Below are 23,598 nucleotides of genomic sequence, written 5' to 3'. Positions count from 1 at the left end.
CTCCCCGAAGAGTTTGGTCTCGCCGTCGCCGAGCAGAGAAGCTGCAAAGCGTCCTCCCGTTTGAGCCCTTTCTTTTCCTTCCCGGTTATTCTCTTCATTTAGGGAAAAATGAAGCTCAGTGGAGCTCCTGCCTCGCAGAAAACGAGTTTTGCGCTGGCCTTTAAAACCTGCACTAAGCAAAAGCTTCGTACTATGCTGCATGCATTTTCAGTTTCAACTAACGCCTAGAGAGTGTTCTCGAGCGCTTTTTTGTTGCAAAAAAAGCCATGTGAGTGCGCCCATAAATACAGTGCGACGAAACTTTGCACGAAGGCATCTGAGTGCCGCGTTTATCACACTCGAAATTCGCAAGTACAGGTTTCTGAGAGAAATAACTAAAAAGAAAAAAAAAGAAAGAAAAATGCGTTATTTCTTAAGCGCCGGGAGAAGAACAGAAACAAACCATCTGGTTGGCACTGCTGCTCACAGATGGCACCACATGAAACAAAAACTTGGAAGCTTATGTGAGACGAACGCCCTAAAGCGGATCCAGCAGACCGAGCAGATGTGGCGCCAGACACTGGAAAGGTTTAAAAGCGCAAAAAATCACGAAGACGAAGAATGGACATGTGCAACGCGAATAGCGTTCGTCCGTGTTGTACGAGGTCCTTCCTTGTCTTTGCTTTTTTTGCACTTTTAAAGCCTTTTCAGCGGACGGGGACCAACTAGGTCGAACCAAAGTCTTAATTCAACCAGACAGTTGCATAAGAACAGTTTTCTTTTCTCGCATTTTTTAGGGAGCCCTGTGTCCGCGAAATTTTGGCGCGATAAACGCGCCACCTAAAGACACCCTCAGGAAAAGTTTCGTCGCAGTTCATTAGTCAGCCAATTCATGCAGCTCCTTTACAGCCAAATGGTGCTAGGAACGCCCCGCATGTTAGCAGCAAACTTTCTCTGACAGGCGAGAAGCTTTTCCGATCGAGCGTCGATTTTAAGTTTCTTAGAAGCTATCGCACCTTTTTTTATTCGGTTTGCTCGGAAACATTGGCAGAGCCTTCTCTCGCTACGGTACGAAGCTCGCGAATAAATTGAACGAGCACTCGCAGCCCCCGGCCTCCGAGAGCGTCCCGTCGGCACCCCCGGCGCCCGGCCCGGTGTGGTGCCTGAGGCCACACCCACCCCTGCGGCCGTGCCCACCCTCCAAGACACGCCCCCACGTGGTGCTGCGCAGGCAGAGGCAGCGGAGGCCGGGCGTGCCTCGTGCTTCGCAAGGTCCTGCCTTCCTCCATTCTCTTCTTTCTAGCCACCGACAGAGCGAGAACGGCAGGGCGCGTCTTTCGAATGCGCGGCCCCCAGCATGCTGTCCGTATGCCTTCCCTTGTGCTTTGGGTGCGCGAGGCGCCGAAGCATCGTCGAAGGTTGGGAGTTCTTGCTGGAGGCGGGACGACCGAAGCTCCTCCCTGCCGTCCTCGCCTTGTTGGCGATTTTATTGTTTAAAACGAGGACTTCCAGTGCTCGGTAATTTCGCTTTTCTTTCCTTTGAGTGAGAACTAGACCAGTGTTCATTTGCTAAGATGAAATGGATGTAAATAAAACTCACAACCGGTTATATGAAGGTTTAGACCAGTCGTTCTCAAATGGGGGGTCAAAGGGTCCGCAAAGGCATTCTAGGGGTCTGCGAAGCCCTGTCTCATTGGTCAAGCCCGGCAATATAAGTTGTCTTTTTTCGCATTGAGAAGAAACTTTCCAATGTTCGGGTGAGTTCTTTCTTGTGTGTACAGTCAAATCTCGTTAATTCAAATTCGTAAGGGACCAAAAATTTGTTTGAATAAAGCAAAGTTTGAATTACGGGGAGTTTCCTCCCATAAAGATGCGTAGGATGGGACCTGCATGTTAGTTTGAAATATCCGCAAGTTCGAATTAAGAGGGTTTGCATTAACGAGATTCCACTGAACATCAGTGAGATAAGTCTGCTTTACACTAGCAATAAGTTATATTTATTTATTAAATTATTATCACAATTAACCTACACCTTTCTGTTCCCCTCACCCCGCATGGGGTCTTCCATCGTGTCCGCCTATCTACGAGGGGTCTGCAAAACATTGATGGTTGAGAACCACTGGTTTAGACTATTGGATTTTAGTCTCTCTAGAAACCCCAAACCCTCTGAATTTTTTTTTAGAACTTTATCTATGTTGCAATACTTATTTGAGCGATTCAGGAATGCTCTTCTACAGTTCGTCGCCTTTATACGAAGTTCGCAGGACCAGCGAAATTTTTCGTAGTATGGGTGACTTCGTTGTGGTAGTTGAGTGCTAAAAATTTATTGTGCGAAACTGAATTTGTGCTGTCAGATATTGACGTACCTCCTCAACGCTCGAGTGGTATTAGGATATAGTATAGTGCCAGATATGGTATGAGCGACGTCGTGAACGAGGTTTTGTACATTGTCGTGAACGAGGTTTTGTACATTTTCGAAAAGGGGAACAGTGGTTGAGTCCGCTAGCGTGTCTCAGCTCGGAGCACGCAAGGGTGGGGCAAAAGCTTGCACTGGAGAAACCAGGCATCTTTGGCTCGATTACCGCTCCTTTTTCTCTAAACGAAAATTGTACTGGCTTGCGTTCGTGTGCTCACCACTTCGTGGCACAGTTTAAAGCAACCAGGCTAGTGGTCATACTGCCAGTACTGCCAATGGCAAAATTTGTCATCTACAGCCGAGACACCCGGTGCTCTTTGCTGCAGACTAATTTCCCGCTGTTCAAACTTCCACACAACAAACTTAACCGACTTTTCAAAATCACTAAACAGCTGATTTCAACCCCCGATCATGCAGCAAACGAGAGGCGTTTGCCAACTGCGTATATTAGGCCTTTTATAAATAGGGCGGCAGCTCACTACGCCAGTCAGGCTCTTGAAGCGGCTGCAGAACTCTGCAGTACAGTCGGCCATGCACTCGGTATGCGACAGCTGCAGCGCGAGGCGCAGCGAGGAGCGAAGATGGGGAGAGTCGCACAACTGAGCCGACTGAGCTCTTCTTCACCTCTGTCCGGCACAAAGAGGAGGGTGCGTTTCTTTCTGTATGATGGCCAATCTGTCTGCCAGCGAAAACTGTAGCCGCTTTACCGGCCTCACACCACAATCTTTTTCGCGCTTCGGGTTGGGAAGATGGTGCCAACTCGTCTTGGAGCGGGGTGGCGCAAACTCAACAACGCATGCGAAACGAAAATGCGCACCAGCGTGCGTGTGCATTTTGCAGCCATAGACAGCCTGCATTACAGAAAATTTCCAACTGCTCGGTCGAGCGAGCGCGTCCGCCCAAGTCCGCATTTCTGTCTGCTTTCCTCCTCGTGACGCAATAAAGGCAGCGCATGCACACTTGCAATCAATCGGCGCGGGAGGTGTCCGCCATAAAACGCAAATGCTCCCCACAGTTTGAGATGAACCCTGTCTTCTATCTAGGCTCTGCAAGCATCAACGTAATCATGTAGCTCCATTTAGACACAAGGGTTGTACTCTAACAAAAGCCCTAAACCAAGAACGCGCTGCGCGGCAGCAGCGGCACGACAATGGAGCAGGTGGCACCGCCGCGGTATGAATTGTCGCTTCTGCCGCAGCATTTCTGTTCTCCACGTATGTCACTTGAGAGCGACAGTTTACGTGAAATCGATTGCTTCTCACTCAGAAAATGCATAATGACGGTTACTTTTGCTTTGTTTGGCCGCACGATTGCTTCGTTTAACAGGAATTCGTTGTGGTCAGAGAAACATATTGAACACGTAGGAGATTGGCCAAGACGTTTATTTTACATCGTTGGACGACCGTTTTCGTAGTAGAGGCGTTTGACTGTATTTCAAGGTTGACATCTCAAAACAGAAGCAAAACTCAAGATGAGTTTTGCAATGCAAATATTGTGCAAAAACGGTTTTCTTTATTTGGAAAAATTTTATTTTGTGACCTAGCTGTCATGTCCCTGTACTTAAAAAACTTTTTGGTGGGTGTCTGGGTCTGCACTGTAGATGTTCTGCACGACTGTTAGCCTGGAGTCTTTAACATGTACTACGAAGTGGCGATTACACTGTTGCATGCTGGTACAATGCTCATCCAGACAGAGGCAAGCAGGGGCAGGAAGTATTCATTGGGTCCTGCAGTGAGGGTTTGCTCCACTGATTTCTATTGTAGTAGGTTGGATCGCGAATCGCGGCCTCGGCAGCTGGGGCCAAGTGTCGCCACCGGCGGCCATTGATTGACACCACCAAATGCATGGGACTCTATGGGAAAAACAAGAAAAAGTGCCGTTTCCCCCATTTTTAAGCTGTTGTCACCTCTGAAACTTTTTGGCTGCTTTTCGAGAAGCCTGTCAAATAGCATCTACACAAACATTAAAACTGACAGCCTTCACAGTTCTTATAAATAAGTGTTTTGTGGTCAAGAGTGACTCCGCTGGGCGAGAAATGTAGTGCAGCTCAATGAGACGAGAGTTACCTAGGGTTACTGCGGAGTCGGTGGTGGTTTTGACAAGTTTGGTTTAGCAGACGACAAGTTTTGCTACGCGGAATTTGCTCGCCCCCGGAAAACCGCTGTCAATGTGGAACTTTTTCAACATTCATCAACTTCTAGGCTTCCCCGAGGACGGTCTTATTGACGGCAAATTCTTTTGTTTACTTCACTACAAGAGCAACTTTGCCAGCTCAGCCGTAGGTGCTCCGGTACGTCCAATTTTTTTAACCGCCGTTCGAACGTTTGACAAATATCGATTCGACCTCCAAACACCCGGCATAAGGATTGCAGCGCACCATAAAATACTCGCCTCCGAGAACAGCGTATATGCTTCAATATTCTTACTTTTGTGCCATAGACTTGCATACTTTCCCATAGACTTGCGTGTATTGCCTGGTGTTAAGCAATGGCCGCCAGCGGCGACACCGACGGCCTCCCGATCCGTGATCCAGCCTACTACAATAGAGATCAGTGGTGTGCTCCATGTGCTTCTACCTGTGATGCGCCGACAGATTGTCAATTTCTGACCCGTGTAATGAAAGTTTAGTGCATTTAACTGAAAAACATGTTGCTTGGAAGCCAACACTGGTGTATACTACATGAACTTAGCAGAGGAATGTTTCCGTTAAGTTTAGAGGAAAAATTCCTCTACCAAGTTTAGTGGAAAAATGCTTTGTGCATTCCCACACCAAGACCCTTCGCACAACACACCCGAGGATCCGCTGCAGAAGTTCAATAGCAGTGTAAGTGATGTTAAATGCAAAGCTTCTCCTCTGGTTAAACTTTTTGACTGCACATCTTTAGAAATAAACTGTAACCAAGGTCTTGTATTTACAAATTACTTCGGTATTATGAGGCATAAAACTACCAAACAGTCTTCTTGATTTCCAGTGTCCATTTCTCACACCAGTTATTGATTCTGATATTTGGCTTACATTAATCCGTGTTCTACGGTGAGCAACACACATGTTATACAGATGTGTATAACATGAAGTAACCTACTTGTAGTATACTTTGCGCTTGACTTTAGGTGACAGCTCTTTCGCTAACATAAATATTTTAGTTACACTTTTTGGCCACCTGCCCCAAGGAGCTGTCCGGTTATAGAAAATTAAGTTTAATGAACCCTCAAGTTTTTTTTTTTTAAACTACACTTCTCGTTGTCAGCAGTGTAGTGCAGAAAGCCTCGTACTGGCAGTTGTTTTTGGCTGTTGGAAAATGAGGTTTGTATTTTCGACATCCCTACTTTTCGCTTATGTCGTATTACTACATTCGCCTCTTTTTTATGGCGCCTTCATTTTGCAGAGATCACACATGGATGTAGCAATGCTAAATGTTTTATTTGGTAAAAGTTTGCTCATTGGTAGTTTAAATGCCTCTACCAAATGTCACCCAAACACAAGCGAAACGACAGTGTGGGTGTTGAGCAGTCGGCAGGTCAAATTGATGCCATCACAGGCCATTGTTTGTCCACCCTCGAGTTGCATTCACTTAGGTAATGCGAAGGCTGGTTTACGTGCACACATTTGAGTGTGATCGCTGCCACCGTCTGCAAGGTACCTCCATAGTACTTCCGATTTGCGTATGACTAGACCGATGGTGTAGTCATACGCAAACTTACGCACCATCTGCAAAAAGTTTTTTTTTTTTTTTAACGTTGCCAGAATTATTTTGAGGTCGCAGTGAAAAAAAACGATACAGGCTCGATACGTCCGACAAAGGCCTGGAGCACAGAGTGCGTCCCACAAAAACCATACTCCAAGTCGTTTGGGCTGCATTTTTCGTTCTTTTTATTGTCTATTTTTTTTTATTTATAATAATTGTTTTTATTTAATTTATTCATTACATTTTATTTTTATCTATCTTTATTCATGTTTTCATTGTTTTATTCTTATTTTCATTTATTATTTCCTTATTTTTATCCAAAACCTTAGGCTCTCGTCGGCACATTTGTATTCAAATAAAATCATTTACCCTGCCAAAACAGCCGCGCTGTACAGCTTGTTGGCTCTAGTAACCGACTCCCACTGCACCAACTTAGGTTCGAGCCCCGGGGCGTCTCCAACTTTGTATATAAACTATAACGCTCCCGGCGTGTCACTCGGTCACAACGCTTGCTGGGTCCCTCGTTTGCGAACATTTTTTCGTAGAAACCAACTCGTAAAATTGACTTGAGCAGAGGTTGTGATGACGTCAGAACGCTGAGCTCCAATCTACCCAGTATCCCTCCATCAGAGCCAATCGGAGCTCGTCGTTCTGAGATCAATGCAATTCCTGCTTAAGAGGCGGATGAACTTGCGCTCCGCATTGGAGGCATTCCGGGGCTACCCAATAAATCATTTCAGCGCATTCTCTTCTCGCAACTGGTTACGAGCGACTGCGACGCAGACGCTAGCGCTCTAATACCCACTTGCGAAACTGTCCTTGACGCTTGGCAATTCGGCTTTAACAAGGTGCGGTACCGCATTCGACGTCCAGGTCCCCAGGGGGACGGGGCGCCCCACGTGGAAGACATGCAGCTGCTCCAGGTGATCGAGGCCTACTGCTACAGCACCACTCGCACCAGGCACACGGTGAACTCGGGTGAGTGCCTTCGAGAATAAAGCGTGTCTCCGAACGCCGCGTTCGCCGCGTCCTCGAAAGCGGTCCCTCAATTTCCGCCCGACGACAACTGAGGTGCGCGCGGCAGACGCACGTTCTGCCATCGGTCGCTCTGCCACCGTACAGTCGGCAGACACCAAAGCAGACAGAAAGATGAAACGCCGCAACAATGGCATCTTTACGACCAACTGCCGGGGAAGTGACATCCGACAGCATGACACGTTGGCTTCTGCGATGTTGTCTGTGCCGCTTTGGGACCACTTTCGATGCATAGGAGGGACGAAGCGGTAGACGCGCCGGTCAAAGTCACATTCCCACCGCCGTACTTCGGGGCTTCTCTCGGAGCGAGAGCCTCAAGGTGCCCACCTTCCTTGCATGTGTCCCCGGCCGCAGCCCTCCTGGACTGCCCACAGGTGATCGTGGCAGAAGACGAGAAGATCATCGTGGAAGACACCCGGGGAAAAATGCCTGTCCTGGAGGAGAGGCGAGTCAGCGTTTTTTTTTTTTTTCCCCTACTTTTCCGAGCGGGGGGGGGGGGGGGGGGGGGGGGGGGGAGGGCATCGTTGCACCCGCGTTTTTTTGTGAACTGACGGGGTTTCGACGTTTTAACGCTCGGTTTCTTTTAAATTCATGGAATTTATGGGACCATATCTTGGCGCTTTTGTGCCTGTGGGGCGTGACCTCGATAGTGACATCATGTCGACGACTTCACTACGTTCGCGCGACTTCGTCGGTATGTTAATTGGTGCGTTGCGATGTCATTGCGCAAACAAAATGATGTCGCAGTGTTTGCACGAAGCTGTCGGCGTGATAGTCGTCGCATGATGCCATGACATCGCACGACATGGTGACGTCGTTACTGCAACATGACCCGACATCTCGTCATGTGGGATGGCACCATAAAGAAGGGTAGTTTTACAGCGGAGCTGTTGAGGGCTAGGTTCCCCAGGATCGTGTCCGGTCTGTTGACACAAGCCTGCCTGGACAGCTACCGCCATCTATAAGCGACGGCGGCAAGCACACAACGAGTATGGTTTCCGCCGTTGCTCGCAGATGGCGCCAACCTTTCCAATTATAATAGAAGAATGGATAGTTGGGCACGTTGGTGGGAATTCATCGTAGGAAACAGTGCGAAAAACAGACGACGACGAAGAAGAAGCACACAGTGTATCGAGTACAGCTTCGCTGGTCTTTCTTCTTCACGACAGTGGAAAGGCTGAACGATTTTTTTGTACACTTTTGCCACGTATATACTCCGGTGTCTTTTGATGCTGGTTCTTAGCTCTTGTTGGTGTTGCACCCCGATGGGTGTGCCCGTCGTTCATACTTTTGCCCAAGCACGAGCTAGCGGCACTCCACGCAACGAGAGACACATCTCCACTCTGAGACACGCTCTGCACCCCACACCAGCAAGAAGAAAGGAATGCGGAAACATCCTATTGGTGGCGCTAGGTTTTAGTTTACATTCTGCAGTGTTAAGATTCAATACCCACCTCTGCAACGGGACCGCCTCCATTTCTAAGCAAAAAGATGATTAAAAAAATGACCGCATCTCCACGTGGTGAATGATGTTGATTGGGACGAAGCTGTGGTGGTGCTAATGATACTGATTTTGTTCATAGGTAGTGCTGATTGTGCTGATTTTTTTTTTATTGCAATGCTCATAGGTAGTGCCGAGTTCCAGGTTGCGTTGGTATAGAATGCGTGGTGTGGAACGTGGTTATATACGCATTTGACCGCAGCGCCCTCTCGTCTATGAACGTTGAACCAATGCATGCAAAGTTTAACGCAATTATATACGCATTTGAGTGCAGCGCCCTCTTCTGTATAGACGTTGAGCGGCTACATGCAACGTTTCATCCATGACATCCCCAGCTCTTGAGTTACTACCACATCTCGGAGCCCCCTACTCGTCTCGCAGTCGTGGCCGACTGGTTAAGGCGATGGACTAGAAATCCATTGGGGTTTCCTCGCACAGGTTCGAATCCTATCGACTGCGCAAGCATTTTTTCTTTTTTTAAGACAGATGGGATGGCAATCGATGTGAGCACGGACGCCAAACGGACAAGGCTAGACCCTAAGGAGCTTCGCCCCTAAAACAAAAGAATTGTTTCTTTCCAAAGAGATGCAGACTAAAAATTGGGTTTTGGCTTTCTTTCGCATCTCCTGTGAGAGAAGACGATGGAGCGCGATTCAAGGAAAGTAGGCGATACTTATTTTTCACTCCCCGTTTTTCTGAGATCTTCATTTTAGGTCCACTTTCGGTCAGTTTTGGGTCTACTCCGCCGTCCATTCTAGATACACCATCAAAAGGAGAGCTTACGTTTAAGCTGCTTGTATTGCGTGGCTGGATGGAGCAATGGCCGTTGAGCAGATCATATAACACTAACATTGGTCGGTCTCCTTCATTTTCAGGAGTCTCGTGGACACAGTCTATGCCCTCAGGGATCAGGTCAAAGAACTAAGAAACGTGAGTGGCTCTATTGGTCGTACCCACATTGTAGTGACTGGGGATGCCACAAACTTTTTGACAAACCTGGGGTTCGACATCGAATGGCTTGAACAATATCAACCGAAATTCAACGATGCTAAATTTTGGGAAAAACAAAATTTGGTGAAGTAGATTTTTGATACTATTTTATCGAATGATTACCAATATTTACACAATATAAAAGTAAAAATATATACTTTTAGTGCCTAAGTTAACTTAATGATGCTATAGTCTGCACCACAAGACCATTTCACTAAGAGCTCTCTGGGCAGCACCATTTTGTTTGACTGCAGCGCCATCTACATACATCTGGGCAGTTGAACGGAATCGTCGGGGTAAAAGAAGGAAAGGCCCCACGCGCGGTCCCGATGGCAGACGACAAACTGGCTGTCCTCCAAGGGCATTTCAGCCAATTCGGTGGGGTGGAAGAGGGAAAGGACACGCACCATTTTCATTGTTTGGGCAGTTCCGGGCTGGGCTGTGCTGCCGGAACAGCCCAAACACTGAAGCTAATTTTTTTCCTTCCTCTCGCCTTAGTAGAATGGTCCGTAATCTCCAAAAACAAATGTCAGTCGAAAAAAAAAAATGTTTTTGCTTACCGTAAAATCCCGAGAGATAGCCCACCTAACATCAAGAGCAAATCAGGTGAAAATAAGGAGTGGCCTAACTTTCGGTGTACAATTAAGAAAATTTTAAAACATTACTATTTTTAGGTCGTGTTCCTTTCAAGCTTGTTGTGGTGGCGAGGGGCAACGAAGCAAAGATGACTACTTCCCAGCTAGCAACGTTCGCTTATATTCCGCCATAGCTAACTAGCCGCATTTACGCCGAGGTCATCATTGACTCCAATACTACTATTACTAAAAGTCGGGTATCTTTCAGTGTTTAAAAAAAAATAGCAATTCAAGCCAAAAATAGGGGTGGGCTATCTTTCGGGGTTGGGGCATCTCTCGGAATTTCACGGTAGGTAGTTCACGCTCAGTGCATAGTCCGCACTTGGTGCCCAGTCCACACTTAAAAACTTCTCATACAAGACAGTCTTCGACAAATGCACGCTTTATTAGCTCGCAAAGAAGCTTGTATCACGTATAAATCAAAATGAGCAAACTCTCTCAATCATAAAATATGCCACGTCTCGTTGTAATGAGCGATCCAGAAAAAACGATTCCTTGTATGGAACGCACCGCGTAAAATTTAAACACGTATAGTCCACAGACTACAGTCCGAAAATGCGGTACATTGTCGACGTTCACACGCAGGAAACGAGCCAGCTGACAAGGGCATTAGACGAGGAGCGGCAAGCAAGACATCGTCTGGAGGCCTTGCTGCGACAGCACCTGCTGCTCGGAGCCTGCGACCAGTCGTTGGTCATCTCAGAAGCCTGAACGTCCGATGGCCGTTGCAGCCACGCTGCCAGGCCCGTCGCCAACGCCCGATAGAGTCGCAGCGCGCTCTCAGAACACCGTGTTCCGTCGTGGCCGCCGAGAATGTGGATAGAATTCACCGATTGGCTCGCTGCGGTGCTGCCATTTTCAATTCGGATGGACTAGAGTTGCTAGAAAAATGTGCTCGAAGTATTGGCACTTTTTTCACCCCCTGCCCGACGCCGGCACAATGTTTGTTCGTCCATTCGCATTGTACGACATCTGTTCAAGTGCCAGCGGGTCATGGCCGCCGCCATTTTGGTGTATAGAGCCGCCCGCGACAGTTATTGTTTTAAAATGTGACTTTTTAACATTACGTACGGCATTCGATAGTCACGTTAGGTCATCACGTGAGGCGTTGTACCTCACGGTGTTAGATCATCATTTGTGAAGCACGTTGGCAAAAGCTGGTGACGACTGGCAATTATTGATTCTATGGACTAATATAACCAAGGTGTTGTCACTCCAAAGCGTAACTTGTTTAGTGGCCCTTAGATAGTCATCGTACGGGCGCGCAGTCGTGGGATTATTACATCGCGGTGCACATTAAATTAAAGACTTGATTGGCAGCTATACCGCACTGGTCAAATTAACCATCTACAGCAAAGATCCCAAATGTCGTTTTTAATGGCCGACTCGCTTCCTGCTGTCGAAATTTCTGTGTACAACAAATCTGACTTCTTAATTTCGCGGCTATGTTGATGCTAGCCAAGCTAGACCAAGCCACGAAGCATTGTACGCCAATGTCCGATTACGTGTAAATACGAAAGAGTCTCACTTATTTTTATCCTACCTAGGAGCTTTCTCCTTTTTATCGAAAACAGATTTAGTTTTGATAGTTCGCTTCGACGACGTTGGAGTTTTAGTTCCTAGCTTTCACTACTGAGTATACGAACGTGTACGCGAGCTTGTACAAAAAAGCCGCGCGGTAGTCCGTGGGGATCCAGCGATTTTAGTGTCCGACAAACTGCGGCATTGTGGCCTTGTCTCCGGAGTGTTGCTCGTCCTTCGATTTATGAGGGTGTGTGCGGCGGTTGTCATAACCAGTGTGGGAAGATGTGGAACATTTCTAATGCGAAAGAAATCTTAATGCAATGAAGGTAGGTAGCGGCCCCACGAGGAGTCAAGGTTGCTTGGGCTCACAGACCTCGACTCTTTGGAGTGCAAAGCTCGTTGCGAGATTCACAGCGACTCGAAAATCACGTTATAAGTTAATAAAAGTTGACGAAAGGTGCCAAAGCACTACGGTCTCCCCTGTTGAGCCTAACACACATGTCGTGCACACTGTTTCTCCAAACTGTTGCACAGGGGAAGTGTGTTAGTTATGTAAAGCTGCAGATGCAGAGTTGCTTCTGCTGCACGCATCCTCATGTGGCGGAAGCTTCGTCCGAACCCACGGACGGCGTTCTGTGCCCCAAGGTAGGAAGGGATATAGGACAATTGAATTGAACTAGGATGTGCAACCAACTAGGTGCGAAAAATGTTTCAGGGTTGCTCGAACAATAATGTCCGACATTTTTGTCCCCGAAAATTGTTTATTTAAATTATATGAAAATCGCACCAAATATTACATACATGCTACTTTTTACATTATCCCTACTCAGTTTTTTTTTTGTTTTGTTTTATGCTAGTGCGGAACAAGGGCATGTACACCTTTCCTGTACCAGCTCGTTTTCTACTCGTGTAGCCATGTTCTCACTCCACAAATTACCTTAACATCCCGAAATATAGCCCACGTAAAATCGAGAGCAAATCGGGTGAAAATAAGGAGTGGGCTAACTTTCGGTGTACAATCAGGAAAAGTTGAAAAAGAATACTATTTTTAGATAATGTTTTTCTGCCAAACTTGTTATCCTGGCAAGGGACAATGAAGCAAAGATGACTGTACTTCCCAGTCAGGAATGTTCGCTTGTATCCCGCCACAGTTAACTAGACGCATTAACGCCGAGACCATCATTGATCCAAATACTGAGTACTAGGAGTGGGCTATCTTCCGGTATTTAAAAGAAAATAGTAAATCAAGCCAAAAAAAGGTGTGCGTTATCTCTCGGGGATGGGGCATCTCTTGGTGTGCTACGGTATGATGGGGCATCTCTTGGTGTGCTACGGTATGCTAGTGTTGTTTTCGCATGTTGGTTAGCGCAGTGCATCCTTTAGTGGCCCGAAGAGATCAAATCTGATTGTGCCGAATCAGGAATTGGGGAAACGGGAGCGTACAGGCAGACAAAGGTTGAAAATTGCCTCCCGAGTTTGACATTTTTGTGGAGGTGGGCATTGTAAAGCTGGAGAAAAAAAAATGTCTCCGATTCCTCTTATGCCGCACACGCCGATAACGCTGATAATTGGCAATGCCCTTCCTTTGCTGAATGAAAGCTCTAGGACCAATGGTCGGCTTGCAATATACCGATTTGCACAAATAAATTCATCGGCGTGCTGCAACATGTCTGGGTTGACGACAGAGGCAGGACACTCCGACTGCTACTGCTCACACAACTCTCTCTCTCCACCTTAGGTTTAAGTCGTTTCACCCAGCATCCAACCGTGCTCTTATTGATTTGTATAATTTCCATACATGGCACATAAATGGTTATGAATTTTTCGCACAGTTCGTTTTGCCGCCACCAGAAACTCGATTACAGATCGTTGCTTGCGGCGCATGTTAGACACAGACTCAATGTTCACAAACTATTACAAGAGCCTCCTTCATGCAATGGCAGTGAAATTACACGTATGCAGGAAACATCAATGTGGCAACCTGTAAATTTTCACATTGCTGCCCTTATTTTTGGTCGAGAAACGAAATGTGGGGCATTATTTTTGAGCAACCCTCATAGCTCCAACAAGTAGCTTGCTACATTGGAGCAATTTCAACTGTTCTCCAAGCATCATTTCAGAGTAACCAGGTAGATTCAACTACTACTACTACTAAAGTAACCAGTGCCCACCTCTAAGCCATGTGCAACTTGTGTTGTCTGCAAGGCCTTTAGCCTTGCGGTGCTTGCTGAATGAGGAATGCTGCACTCCACGTATACTATCATAATCAATATGGCCTGAAATGCCCGATCCAGCTAGGGTTACCAACTCTCCACTGAAGAAGGTTGGGATGGGGGGGGGGGGGGGGGGGGGGAAAGGAGAAAGAGGAGGAGGGTAACAGGCGGTGCTTGCTGTGGCTCCAGCGGCACCACTGACTCTCCGATTTCCGGCCTGCCATGGATTTTTGTGCTCAAGTAGTTAAAGGGATGCTGAACCGAAATCTGGATTCCCCAAAGCACGCAGCAAAAGCGTGCAACGGGATGCTACGAACACCAAAACATCTTTTATACAGCGATATCTCAAACGGATGACCATATTTTTTAAGAAAAAGAGGCACATTTGACAGAAATGTTCATGTCATGTTTCTCTGAGAAGGAGAGGGAACGGCCTCGCGTCTTCTCCGCCTCGCCGCCTCGAGGGAGCGAAGCAAAGAGAGGAGGAAACTAGGTCCACACGCGCCTCGTCGGCCTGGTTCAATCTCTACCTCTTTTCCCAAAAATACGGCCGTCCATTAGAGATATCGCCTTACGAGTAGTGTTGTAGGGATTGTAGCGTCCGCCCACATCTACTGCATTTTTTTCTGAAATCCAAATTTCGGTTCACCATCCCTTTCAAGCCTCTCACAGCCAACGATAGCCACCGCAGCATTGCTTCGTGCGATTTGTGCTAACTTTTTGTTTCTCAACGTGACGCGCGTTTTTTGGCGTGCGACTCTTTACGAGTTCCTGTTGTTGTGCTGGAAAGACTGGATCTTACATCCAGAAAGACGTTCGACAAGCAGTCGGACAAAGCATCTTCTCTTGTCGACAAAAATTAAATGAAATGGTAATGCAGGAGAATTTGGCACATGGAAGTTCTACTAACTGGACTGGAGCTAGCAAGGCACCCATTGGCGAGATAGTAGCAAATCTGTGCGACCCTTTACAAGTTCCTGTCGTGGTGCTGGAGAGGCTGGATCTTGCACCGAAACAGGCATCTGACAAGCAGTCGGACAAAGCGTCTTGGTGTACCACTGCCTCGGCAAAATTCAAATGAAACAGTGGTGCCAAAGCATTTGGCAGATCTAAGTTTTACTAACTCGTCTGGTGGTAGCAAGGTGTCCAGTAGAGAGATTGTAGCAAATCTGTGCGATTCTTTTTGAGTTCCAGCTGTGGTGCTGGACAGACTGGATCCTGCATGCATACAGGCATATGAGGAGGATCGCTGGCCAAGTGGGTTAGTGCACACCAGCTGAGAGCAGTGGAGTGAAAGCTTGTGCTGCAGAACCCAGTGATCCTGGGTTCAATCCCCACCCTTGCCCGTTTCGATCTGGATGAGCTTCATACCGGCGTGCAGTCGTGTATCACTACTGCGTGCTGCACGTTTACTGGACTGGCTAAATTTCTCATCTACAGCTGGGAGACAAGTCGCCCGTTGAGGCAGACTAAGTTCTAGGCTGTATGAACGTACACACACCCCAATTTTTTTTTTACAGGCGTATGGCAAGCAGTTTGACAAGTCAACTTCTTTTGGTAGTATTGTTCCTGAGGCAAAATTCAAACGAGAAGGTAATGTGAGAAGCATATGGCAGAAGGAAATGAGAGGCAAGTCTGTAAGGACCAAATTCGGAACATACAACTGTCCGAACAGGGATGATGCGGGACTCTGGATGCTTCATGAAAAGTCTGCACAGTCCCGCAAAATCCAAGACGATTGGTAACCCTAGATTCTGCCTTTTTCTGCATCTGCAGTTCCCACAAGCTCTATTATCTCCCAATTTGTCAACTCTGCATGTAATTTCTAGTTCGACCCTCCACAGCTCTCTTACAAAGTGGTAGATGTGCCCAAGAAGCATGAAGGACTGTTTCAATTCATATCAAATGCAATAGTGACATACCCGTATACCCTGTTCTGAACACACTGTTCTGAACACACATAACTACTCAACCACAAAGGTGAGATGCTTTCCTCCTGCAGAAAGCCCCAACACTACAATGATGTAGGGTCTGAAAGCCTCCTCCTTTACGACAATATTATAGTAGCCACAAAGAAGAGCCTCATTCAGATAATGATGGGAGCAGTGGTAGGATGCACGGTGTGATCACTCCTTCATATGGTCACAAATAGTTTACAAGGTCTTTATATTTTTCCACCTCTAACAATATTATGGTGTCGCGTGGGCATCAAGCTTTCACGCACGGTCGAGATCACGAAATGCAAAGGGCTAGTGCCGAAGGCAGGGCGACGGAAAGACCCTTGCCACTCCCATATACCTATCTGTGCCCAAATACTTTACTAGGGGAATGTAGGACACTCCCCCTGAATACATAAAAGAAAAGTCAACAACAAAGATGTGCGGAAACAAGCTTGACAGCGGCAGCGGTACCGTCTTCGCATCTGCGACTCCGTCAACCGCATTCCGAGGCGTCGCCTTCACGTGTTTTGGTGCCGAGGGAGAGAGGTGTCGCCAAATAAACCATTCCACCAGGGGTAGTTTATGGCACAACCATTGTTCTGTTTAATGCAAAGGAAGAGATTCCTGTAGTCCCCTAGTAAATTATCTGTAAACTCGGCACCATCTGTTTTGTGCTATGTCGTCGTGACTGGCACAGCTTCCGCAATACTCCAACGCCGTCGAAGCTATACGTGCATACGAGTGCGTCCTTGTGGCAGTGCAGGGCTGCAGCGCCGCGGAAGCTACGGTAGCCTCGACGACGTAGCACAAAATGGACGCCACTGATTACAGGCAACCGTAGAACGCCGACACACATTTCCAGACACCGCCGCAGACCTCAGGGCACGCTCGGCCACGCCGACGCGGGACGTTCCTCGAGCACGAGAGCTAGCGCCTCGCGCAGCTCGGAGGCGGCTTCGAAGCGCGTCCGACCGTGGTCTGAGGGCCGGTCGCACGCGGCCAACAGGGCCGACAGGCCGTGCTGCTTCTCCACGTCCGGCGGCACCGAGTGGAGCAGCCCTCCCACGGACGAGTAAAAGGCCCTCGGGGCCAGCAGGCCGCTACACACCGCAAAGTAGTTGTGGTCGGCCAGCTGGTGCGAGCACAGGTCTTCCGACGAGAAGCTCAGGCAGTCGTGGCACGCCTCTTCCAGGTGCTCGTACCGCTTGTCCCAGCCCGGCTTCTGGCCTATTGGAGAGAACGCACACGTACCATATTTCGTTTCGCCGTAACGAAGGAGCGAACGCTACGACCCCTTCGAGCCAATCGGAGCAGCGGAAGCGAGGCACGTGATGACCTTCGACCATGGAGGTAGGAACCTTCTAGAGGTGACAAGAGGCCACCAGACGCGAAGCCATAAGCGTGGAAGGACACGCCTCAAGCGATGACCAAGACCAAGAGACGCTATTGGAAGAAAAGGAGAGCTGATTTTGTACTAATAGCTGTTTTGGTGCCAAGTCAGCTCTTCTTTTCGTCTAAAAGTGTCTCTTGGTTTCGGGCGTCGTCGGGGGCGTGTCCCTCCACACTTGTGGCTTCACCTCCGGTGGCCTCGTGTCACCTCCGGAAGCTCCCTACCTCCGTGCTCTTAACAAAGGTTCGGGCGTAAGATCGTAACCTGAGTGATCAAAGAGGCAGGGAAGGAGGAACTGCCCCCTCGTCCGGACACCCCCTTTTGCGTGCCTGGACGTCACTTTTTTCTCCCTGAAGATTAGCTTGTTGTTTAAAATTCGTACAAAAGTGGATTTCCTCTGTTTCCCGCCTGCGGCTTCGACGGAGCTGCGCGCAACTTGCGAGGTAGAGTGTAGTCGTGCGCCTTTCCCTGCGCGCCGATTGGCTTCCTGGGACCATAACCTTTGCCACTTGCCAAGTTACTGCTAGATGGAGTATAGGCTTTGTTCCCTGCCAGGCTGACAAGGCAGAGCAAGCTACGCGATAGTTCGAGTTGACAACTGGCGCAGATAGTGGGGTGAGGCAATCGATAGGTCTGGCGAGTGTGTCACCGTCGTGTCAGCTTAGCGGTGAACGCAGTTTTGCTCTAGCCTAGCCTGATCCTCACGCATAAAAAAAATGTATAAATGCAGTTTTGGCAGAAATGAGGTCCTCATTGCTACGGTGTACAAACGTTGCAGGGGCAACCTTCAACCTTATACCTTTAAATGCTTTGCGGTGGCAGATGACTACTGTGAACAGACCCAATCATTTTTAGTATCGCGAGTCATAATTTCTTTTTTTTTTAGAGCGCAGCTCTTAGGGGCCCGTTCCCGGCTTGAGCGGCGTCGCCGTCGGCGTCGGCGTAACCAAGGTCATCCCAAGGTCACGTGACCCCCAAGGTCACGTGACCCCTCCCAAGGTCATCTCAAGGTCACGTGACCCCACGTGACCCCCTGAAGGTCACGTGACCCTCGAGGTCACGTGACCCCTTCCAAGGTCATCTCAAGGTCACGTGACCCCAAGATGACCCCACGTGACCCTTTGAAGGTCACGTGACCCCCAAGTCACGTGACCCTTCTGAGGTCACGTGACCCCCGAGGTCACGTGGTCGCCTCCCCAAGGTCACGTGACCCCCAAGGTCACGTGGGGGTCACCTTTGGGGTCACGTGGCCTTGAGGTCACCCCCAGGTCACGCCTGCCCGAGGTCACGTGACCCCCTCCCCGAAGTCACGTGACACCCCCCCCCCCCGGAGCATATTAAAGAATGAGGGGAGGAGGAGGAGAAGGGGGAGGGGTCTACCCTCCCCTCAGTACCCTTCACTCCTCCTCCTCAAGAGCTGCGCTCCAATTCGGCGTTACAGGGATTTGTAAACGGCTTTCACTTTTTTTTACGCTATGAATAGGGGCAGCATGTCTGAAACTAGTGACACAAACGAGACGAGCGGAAAAAAAAAAGGCACACGCTCTAACTTCTAATTAATTTTTTCTGAAAAGACAATCCAAACAATATCATATCTGCCAAGTTCGAAGAAAACCGAATCCAGGAGGTTTTCTGAGCCGAAGGGGGAGGGGGAGGAGGCAAAAGGTGGGCTGCGTTTTTTTTTTTTAAATATTTATAATGAATTTACATGAAGGCACCTTCATTACAGTTGTACTGCACCACTCATGCTAGCGAGATCCGGCTGGGCCTTGCTACCATCATTGCCGTACGGCAGGAAAGGAGGAGTTTGCATTTTCCTGGAGATTTTTCCGTCAATCGTACAACAGTACGAAGCGGGCCAAGTTTGGGAACCTCCTGCGTAATACGGGAGACTTGGCAAGTATGCAAGTTAAACCACCTCCTGCACAATTACATACACACAGACACGCATGCCCATTTTTCGTCTATGTTTAATTTGGACTATTTCACTAGTTTTCGGTATGAATGAACTAGACCAATCAATCGAGTCGTGGCGCATCATGCTTTCTTCTATTTGCTGATCGGTACCGGCACAGTACCTCGGCACTCTTGAGGTATGGGACTCGTTCCGGTCAGTCTGAATTTGTCCGGTATAACTTGTCTTCAACAAATGCCCCGTAAATACGCACCCTCTCTGACCTCTCGTTGATCCACGACGATTACGTTTTCTGCGTCGACGACAGTCACCTGGCCCATTGCATCCACGGCAAAGTTGTCCATGCTGACGTCGGTGAGGTACAGCGCAAACTCGGTTGGGTTCTCAGTCAGCAGCTGGGCCAAGTCGAGCAGCCGATTGGCCAAGTGAGCCCGCACAGACCAATCAAGCAGCTCGAACTGAGAAAGGGGCGTGCCCTCGTAGCTTTCGACGACGAGCCGACCGCAGCTGCCGCGGAACTCCGGGAATGGCCAGCCGTCCCGGCGGGGAAATGCCTGCGGGCATCAGGAGCAAGTTTGTATTAGTTGCTCAATGGCAAGCAATGCTTCGAGTTGTACTCTAATAGGCGCTTTCTGAAACTCAGTGCCATCTGGCAGTGTTATAACTTCTTATATGGAAGCGGGCATCCCGACAAAGGGGAAGCAAAGGCAGGATCCCAAGAAAAAGAATGCATGTGGAGGGGATAGAGGCCTGGCTGTGAGCGGACAATCCTAAAGTAAACACCTGTACATAAACGCCGCTGTTGACCTCATCAACCTACGACCAGTCGGCCGTTCTTACAACGGGCAGCTCAGCTAGAGTGGAGGCGAGTTGAATAGATGAGTGGAGAGGAGAAAAACCCCAATCATGGCAAGCAGAGAGCTTTGCGGAAGGGGCTTGTGCTATTCACGACTCACACTCACTATAGGTGACGCCACTCATTCTTCAAAATGGCGGCTATAGCGAGGGCCAGAGATGCGTGCCGGTATACTGGTTGCTGAGCCTGTCTAGTGTGCTGGCTTCACTGAGCGACTCAAATTATTCCCGCTTATATGAGGAAGCTATAGTCAGTTACAGGTTAAAAAAAGTTTTTGAGGGAAAGGAAGGCTGAGGAGGAGGAAGCAGACAGAATCTGGAGAGAGAGGACATCTCCTTCTCTTCTCTTTAGCATTGTGTTTATTTCGTCCTCCCCAGCCCTACTTTCCCTCGAATACTTTTCTTAACCTGTCATTGCGTGTAGGGTGTCATGAGTGCAGGTCACCTCTTTATCCTGAAAACAAAGATGGCGTTTAGCGTGATACTATTTACACCAGGACGTATGTTTTAATTCTGCAACGAAACCAAAATTAACCTCTATTTCGGATTTGTTTCTCAGTGTATGTGTTAATTTCGGATTCTTTCGTAACTTAAGATGTGTCTCGCAGCATAGTTATTGAGCTAAAAAAAGTTGTTTGTGGAAACTTTATTTAGTGAAATACGTGTCCGATCCAGGCACTTAAAATTTTTTTGGAAAGTTCAGTGTCACTTTAAAGACAGGGTCTTTCATACACATTAGAAGTAACATAGAATATTGTACTATTTATTGCAAAAATCAGTGCTGATATTTGCATGTTCTTGCTGCCTTTTCTTGTTCAGATAATTGTCATATGAAATTATATATGATTAACTGCTTTAAGATTATTCCCAGCCAAGAATAACAAAATCAATCCACATTTTACAAAAAAATTGTTATGGGTGATGAGTTCAGAATATGTTCACAAAACATATAAATTAAGAAACGCTGTTCTCACTACAAAAACCAAAAAGACGGTATCTAAGTCAGACAGTAGAAGTGTGCTGTGTATGTCTTTTTGTTTTTTTAAAGCAATGCATGATGCTTACAACTTTATATTACAGGGGTGGCCAGGGTGGCCAAGCTGACCCGGCCTAAGAGCCGTAAACAAAACCTCGAAACTTTCAAGGGCCGCAGGGGGGGGGCAACTTTTGTTTAGAACAATAAACGAGACTCTAACTACTTTCAAACTACCCGAGTCAAAAACTGTCCAACTGTACGTAAGGTAGCATATGCACAGGACTGCCAAACTGCAACCTGTGCCTGTCTTTTGATTTAAAACACATTCCATTTCTCCTTTTGGGGAAGTGCTCGTTTAACCGGAATGAAGGCGCGGGAGTGTGTGTGTGTGTGGGTGTGGGGGGGGGGGGGAGGAGGAGGTTAGGGGTTAGGGGAGGAAGCTGTGAGCCGCATTTTAACACGCGAAGAGCCGCATGCGGCTCGCGAGCCGCAGCTTGGCTACCCCTGTTACATTACATCCAGTGTTTGGCTGTTTGTATATCTTGAAAACAATGTCAGTTTTTCATATGCAAAAAAGGAAACGAAATGAGACCTTTCTGAAAATACTAGTCTGGTTAGATTGCATATTTTTTTTATTGTGGCATTTACTGGAAACCTACATTGCCACAATTTGTATTAATAATAATGAAGATATTTTAACACATAGTTTTTCAAGCTCTAATACAATTTGTTGCTTACAATCTAATTTCATATGCACAAACAAGTATGGCAATCAAAAGTGTGAAAATTATTATAACGAGTGCCAATTGCTGAATTTTTAATGAACAAGTTATAAAATGAAAATAGTCTAAAATCAATGAAAACATTCTAGCTAATCTAGAAATTCACATAAAATTGCATTAATTGTGGGTTAAGCATATGGTGCTATCAAAGTTGCGACTTTTGACAATCAGCAAAACTTCCGAAGTTGTTGCCAATTCTTCCAAATCAAATGCCCCCCCCCCCCTTTCCCCCAAAAAAGAAGAAAAAAACAGATTTTTTTTTTTTTATTAAACATTGTCCGAGAACATTTAGTTTCTTTCATTTTTAAGCACTGTCGTTTTGCCAATTTCAGCCTTGCTTGCCTTTGTATACCATCGACATACAAAGGTGAGCAAGTAACTGGAGACACAAATTCTATACCTGCAACCGAGGATATCAGTTTAACCTTTTGCGTGCTAACGACATTTAAAATAGCATCCTATCGGGCGCAGTCGCCCTCGTAGGTCAACGGCAGATGGAAATGTGTTCATTGCATGGTTCTTTCTCAATTTGTTTTGGTTTCAACAATGATAACACGTACTGTACGAGGCACCTACCCGAGTAAAACTCTAGATTCTGCGTGTCAAAATAAACGCTGACCTGGCGCTAGTGTCTAATTCGGGCATCGCACTGAACTAACTACAGGAGAGATAGCCGTTATGTTAGTGTCGGCCTTACATTCAGCGCGTCATGATCGGGCCATAATTATTGTCAGTTGCGGGTTAAAAATATTGAAACAAGCTCCTTCCAATCAAAGCCCCCCACTCCACTTTGGCTGAGTGAATGCCGGAAAGGGGGCGAGTGGAGAAGGGGAAAGAACCAATCACAGCGAGCAGAAAGCTGTGTTAGGTGCTTGTTGCGGTATTCTTAACCTGTCACAGACTTTAATACTACCTGCAGGATCAAGGGCTCCGGGTTGACGCTAGCAGTGTACGCAACTACGTGCGCTGCTTGCAGTCTGCCCTCCCGCTGAGCGACGGCCATGGCGTTTGCGTCCACGGCACTCAAGACATGCCGGATGAGTCTCTTCGAAGGACACGTCGTGATGTCCTGGTTTGTCCGCACGGAGGACATAAACGCGAGGAGTGCAGCGACCCGGTCACCGCCGCCAAGTTTGTCGCGCACAGCTTCCGCCACATTGCACCGGTGGGATGTTCGTCCGCACAACCTGGAGTCCGCATCGAGTAACTCGGTGTCGTGGGCGAGCTTTTTGGCCACGACGCGTGTGTTGTTCCACTTGCCGTAAAACACGTTCTTCACGTTGAAGCGTCTCAGAACGGCGCGGCTCGACCAGCCCTCGAGTTCGAGGTTCCCGAGTAGGGGACACAGGCCGTCTCCGTAACATGCGGGACACTTGTAGAACTCGTGGAACCTGGAGGAAGTGGGCTCGATTCGGAAGGACAGGAGAGCCAAGATGTACACGACGCTGCAGGCCGACAGAAGCCAGAACAGCCGCCTCCGGCGACGAGACCCTGTTCGGCAGAGGGTGAACATAGAAGAAAGCGATCGTGCTTAGCTGGGCGCGACCCCCAAGATGAGAGTTTTAGCGGAGTGCTTTGCCTGAATGCCTGGATCGTTGAGTAATATCAACGAAACGGCGACAGCTGAGTTCGTTTTGCATTCTTGAGCTCGATGGACTTTTGAAGTTCGAGCTCACCCATCTCCGATGGACGGCGATACCGGCTGTGACTTTCACTCGCTTTGGCAGGTAACGGCTACTAGTTTGGCTGCTGTTGACTGGT

The 23,598-nt window shown here is 47.9% G+C and overlaps 2 protein-coding genes across 2 annotated transcripts in view; one reads left to right on the top strand and one right to left on the bottom strand.

Moving 5' to 3' along the window:
- Nucleotides 1-12,234, top strand: part of LOC8051768 (rho guanine nucleotide exchange factor 7) — a 39,862-nt gene extending 27,628 nt beyond the window's left edge. The window contains exons 14-18 of the mRNA XM_029977305.3: nt 1,086-1,251; nt 6,955-7,059; nt 7,471-7,561; nt 9,493-9,547; nt 10,828-12,234. Of these exons, the coding sequence (XP_029833165.2) occupies nt 1,086-1,251; nt 6,955-7,059; nt 7,471-7,561; nt 9,493-9,547; nt 10,828-10,953 (543 nt within the window). The 3' untranslated portion in view covers nt 10,954-12,234. The remainder of the gene's footprint in view (nt 1-1,085; nt 1,252-6,954; nt 7,060-7,470; nt 7,562-9,492; nt 9,548-10,827) is intronic.
- An 85-nt stretch (nt 12,235-12,319) lies between these two features.
- Nucleotides 12,320-23,576, bottom strand: LOC8051769 (divergent protein kinase domain 2A). Its single transcript, XM_002433971.5, has 3 exons — nt 22,751-23,576; nt 19,478-19,778; nt 12,320-17,146 (listed from the first exon to the last, which is right to left on the bottom strand). The coding sequence occupies exons 1-3, from the start codon at nt 23,348-23,350 to the stop codon at nt 16,797-16,799; spliced, it is 1,251 nt and encodes a 416-aa protein (XP_002434016.3). The 5' UTR covers nt 23,351-23,576; the 3' UTR covers nt 12,320-16,796.
- Between the last annotated feature and the right edge of the window lie 22 nt (nt 23,577-23,598).

Source organism: Ixodes scapularis, unplaced genomic scaffold (assembly GCF_016920785.2).
Source record: "Ixodes scapularis isolate PalLabHiFi unplaced genomic scaffold, ASM1692078v2 PGA_scaffold5__190_contigs__length_132052651, whole genome shotgun sequence".
In the NCBI taxonomy this organism is placed as follows: domain Eukaryota; kingdom Metazoa; phylum Arthropoda; class Arachnida; order Ixodida; family Ixodidae; genus Ixodes; species Ixodes scapularis.
This window is presented reverse-complemented; position numbering and strand designations above follow the sequence as displayed.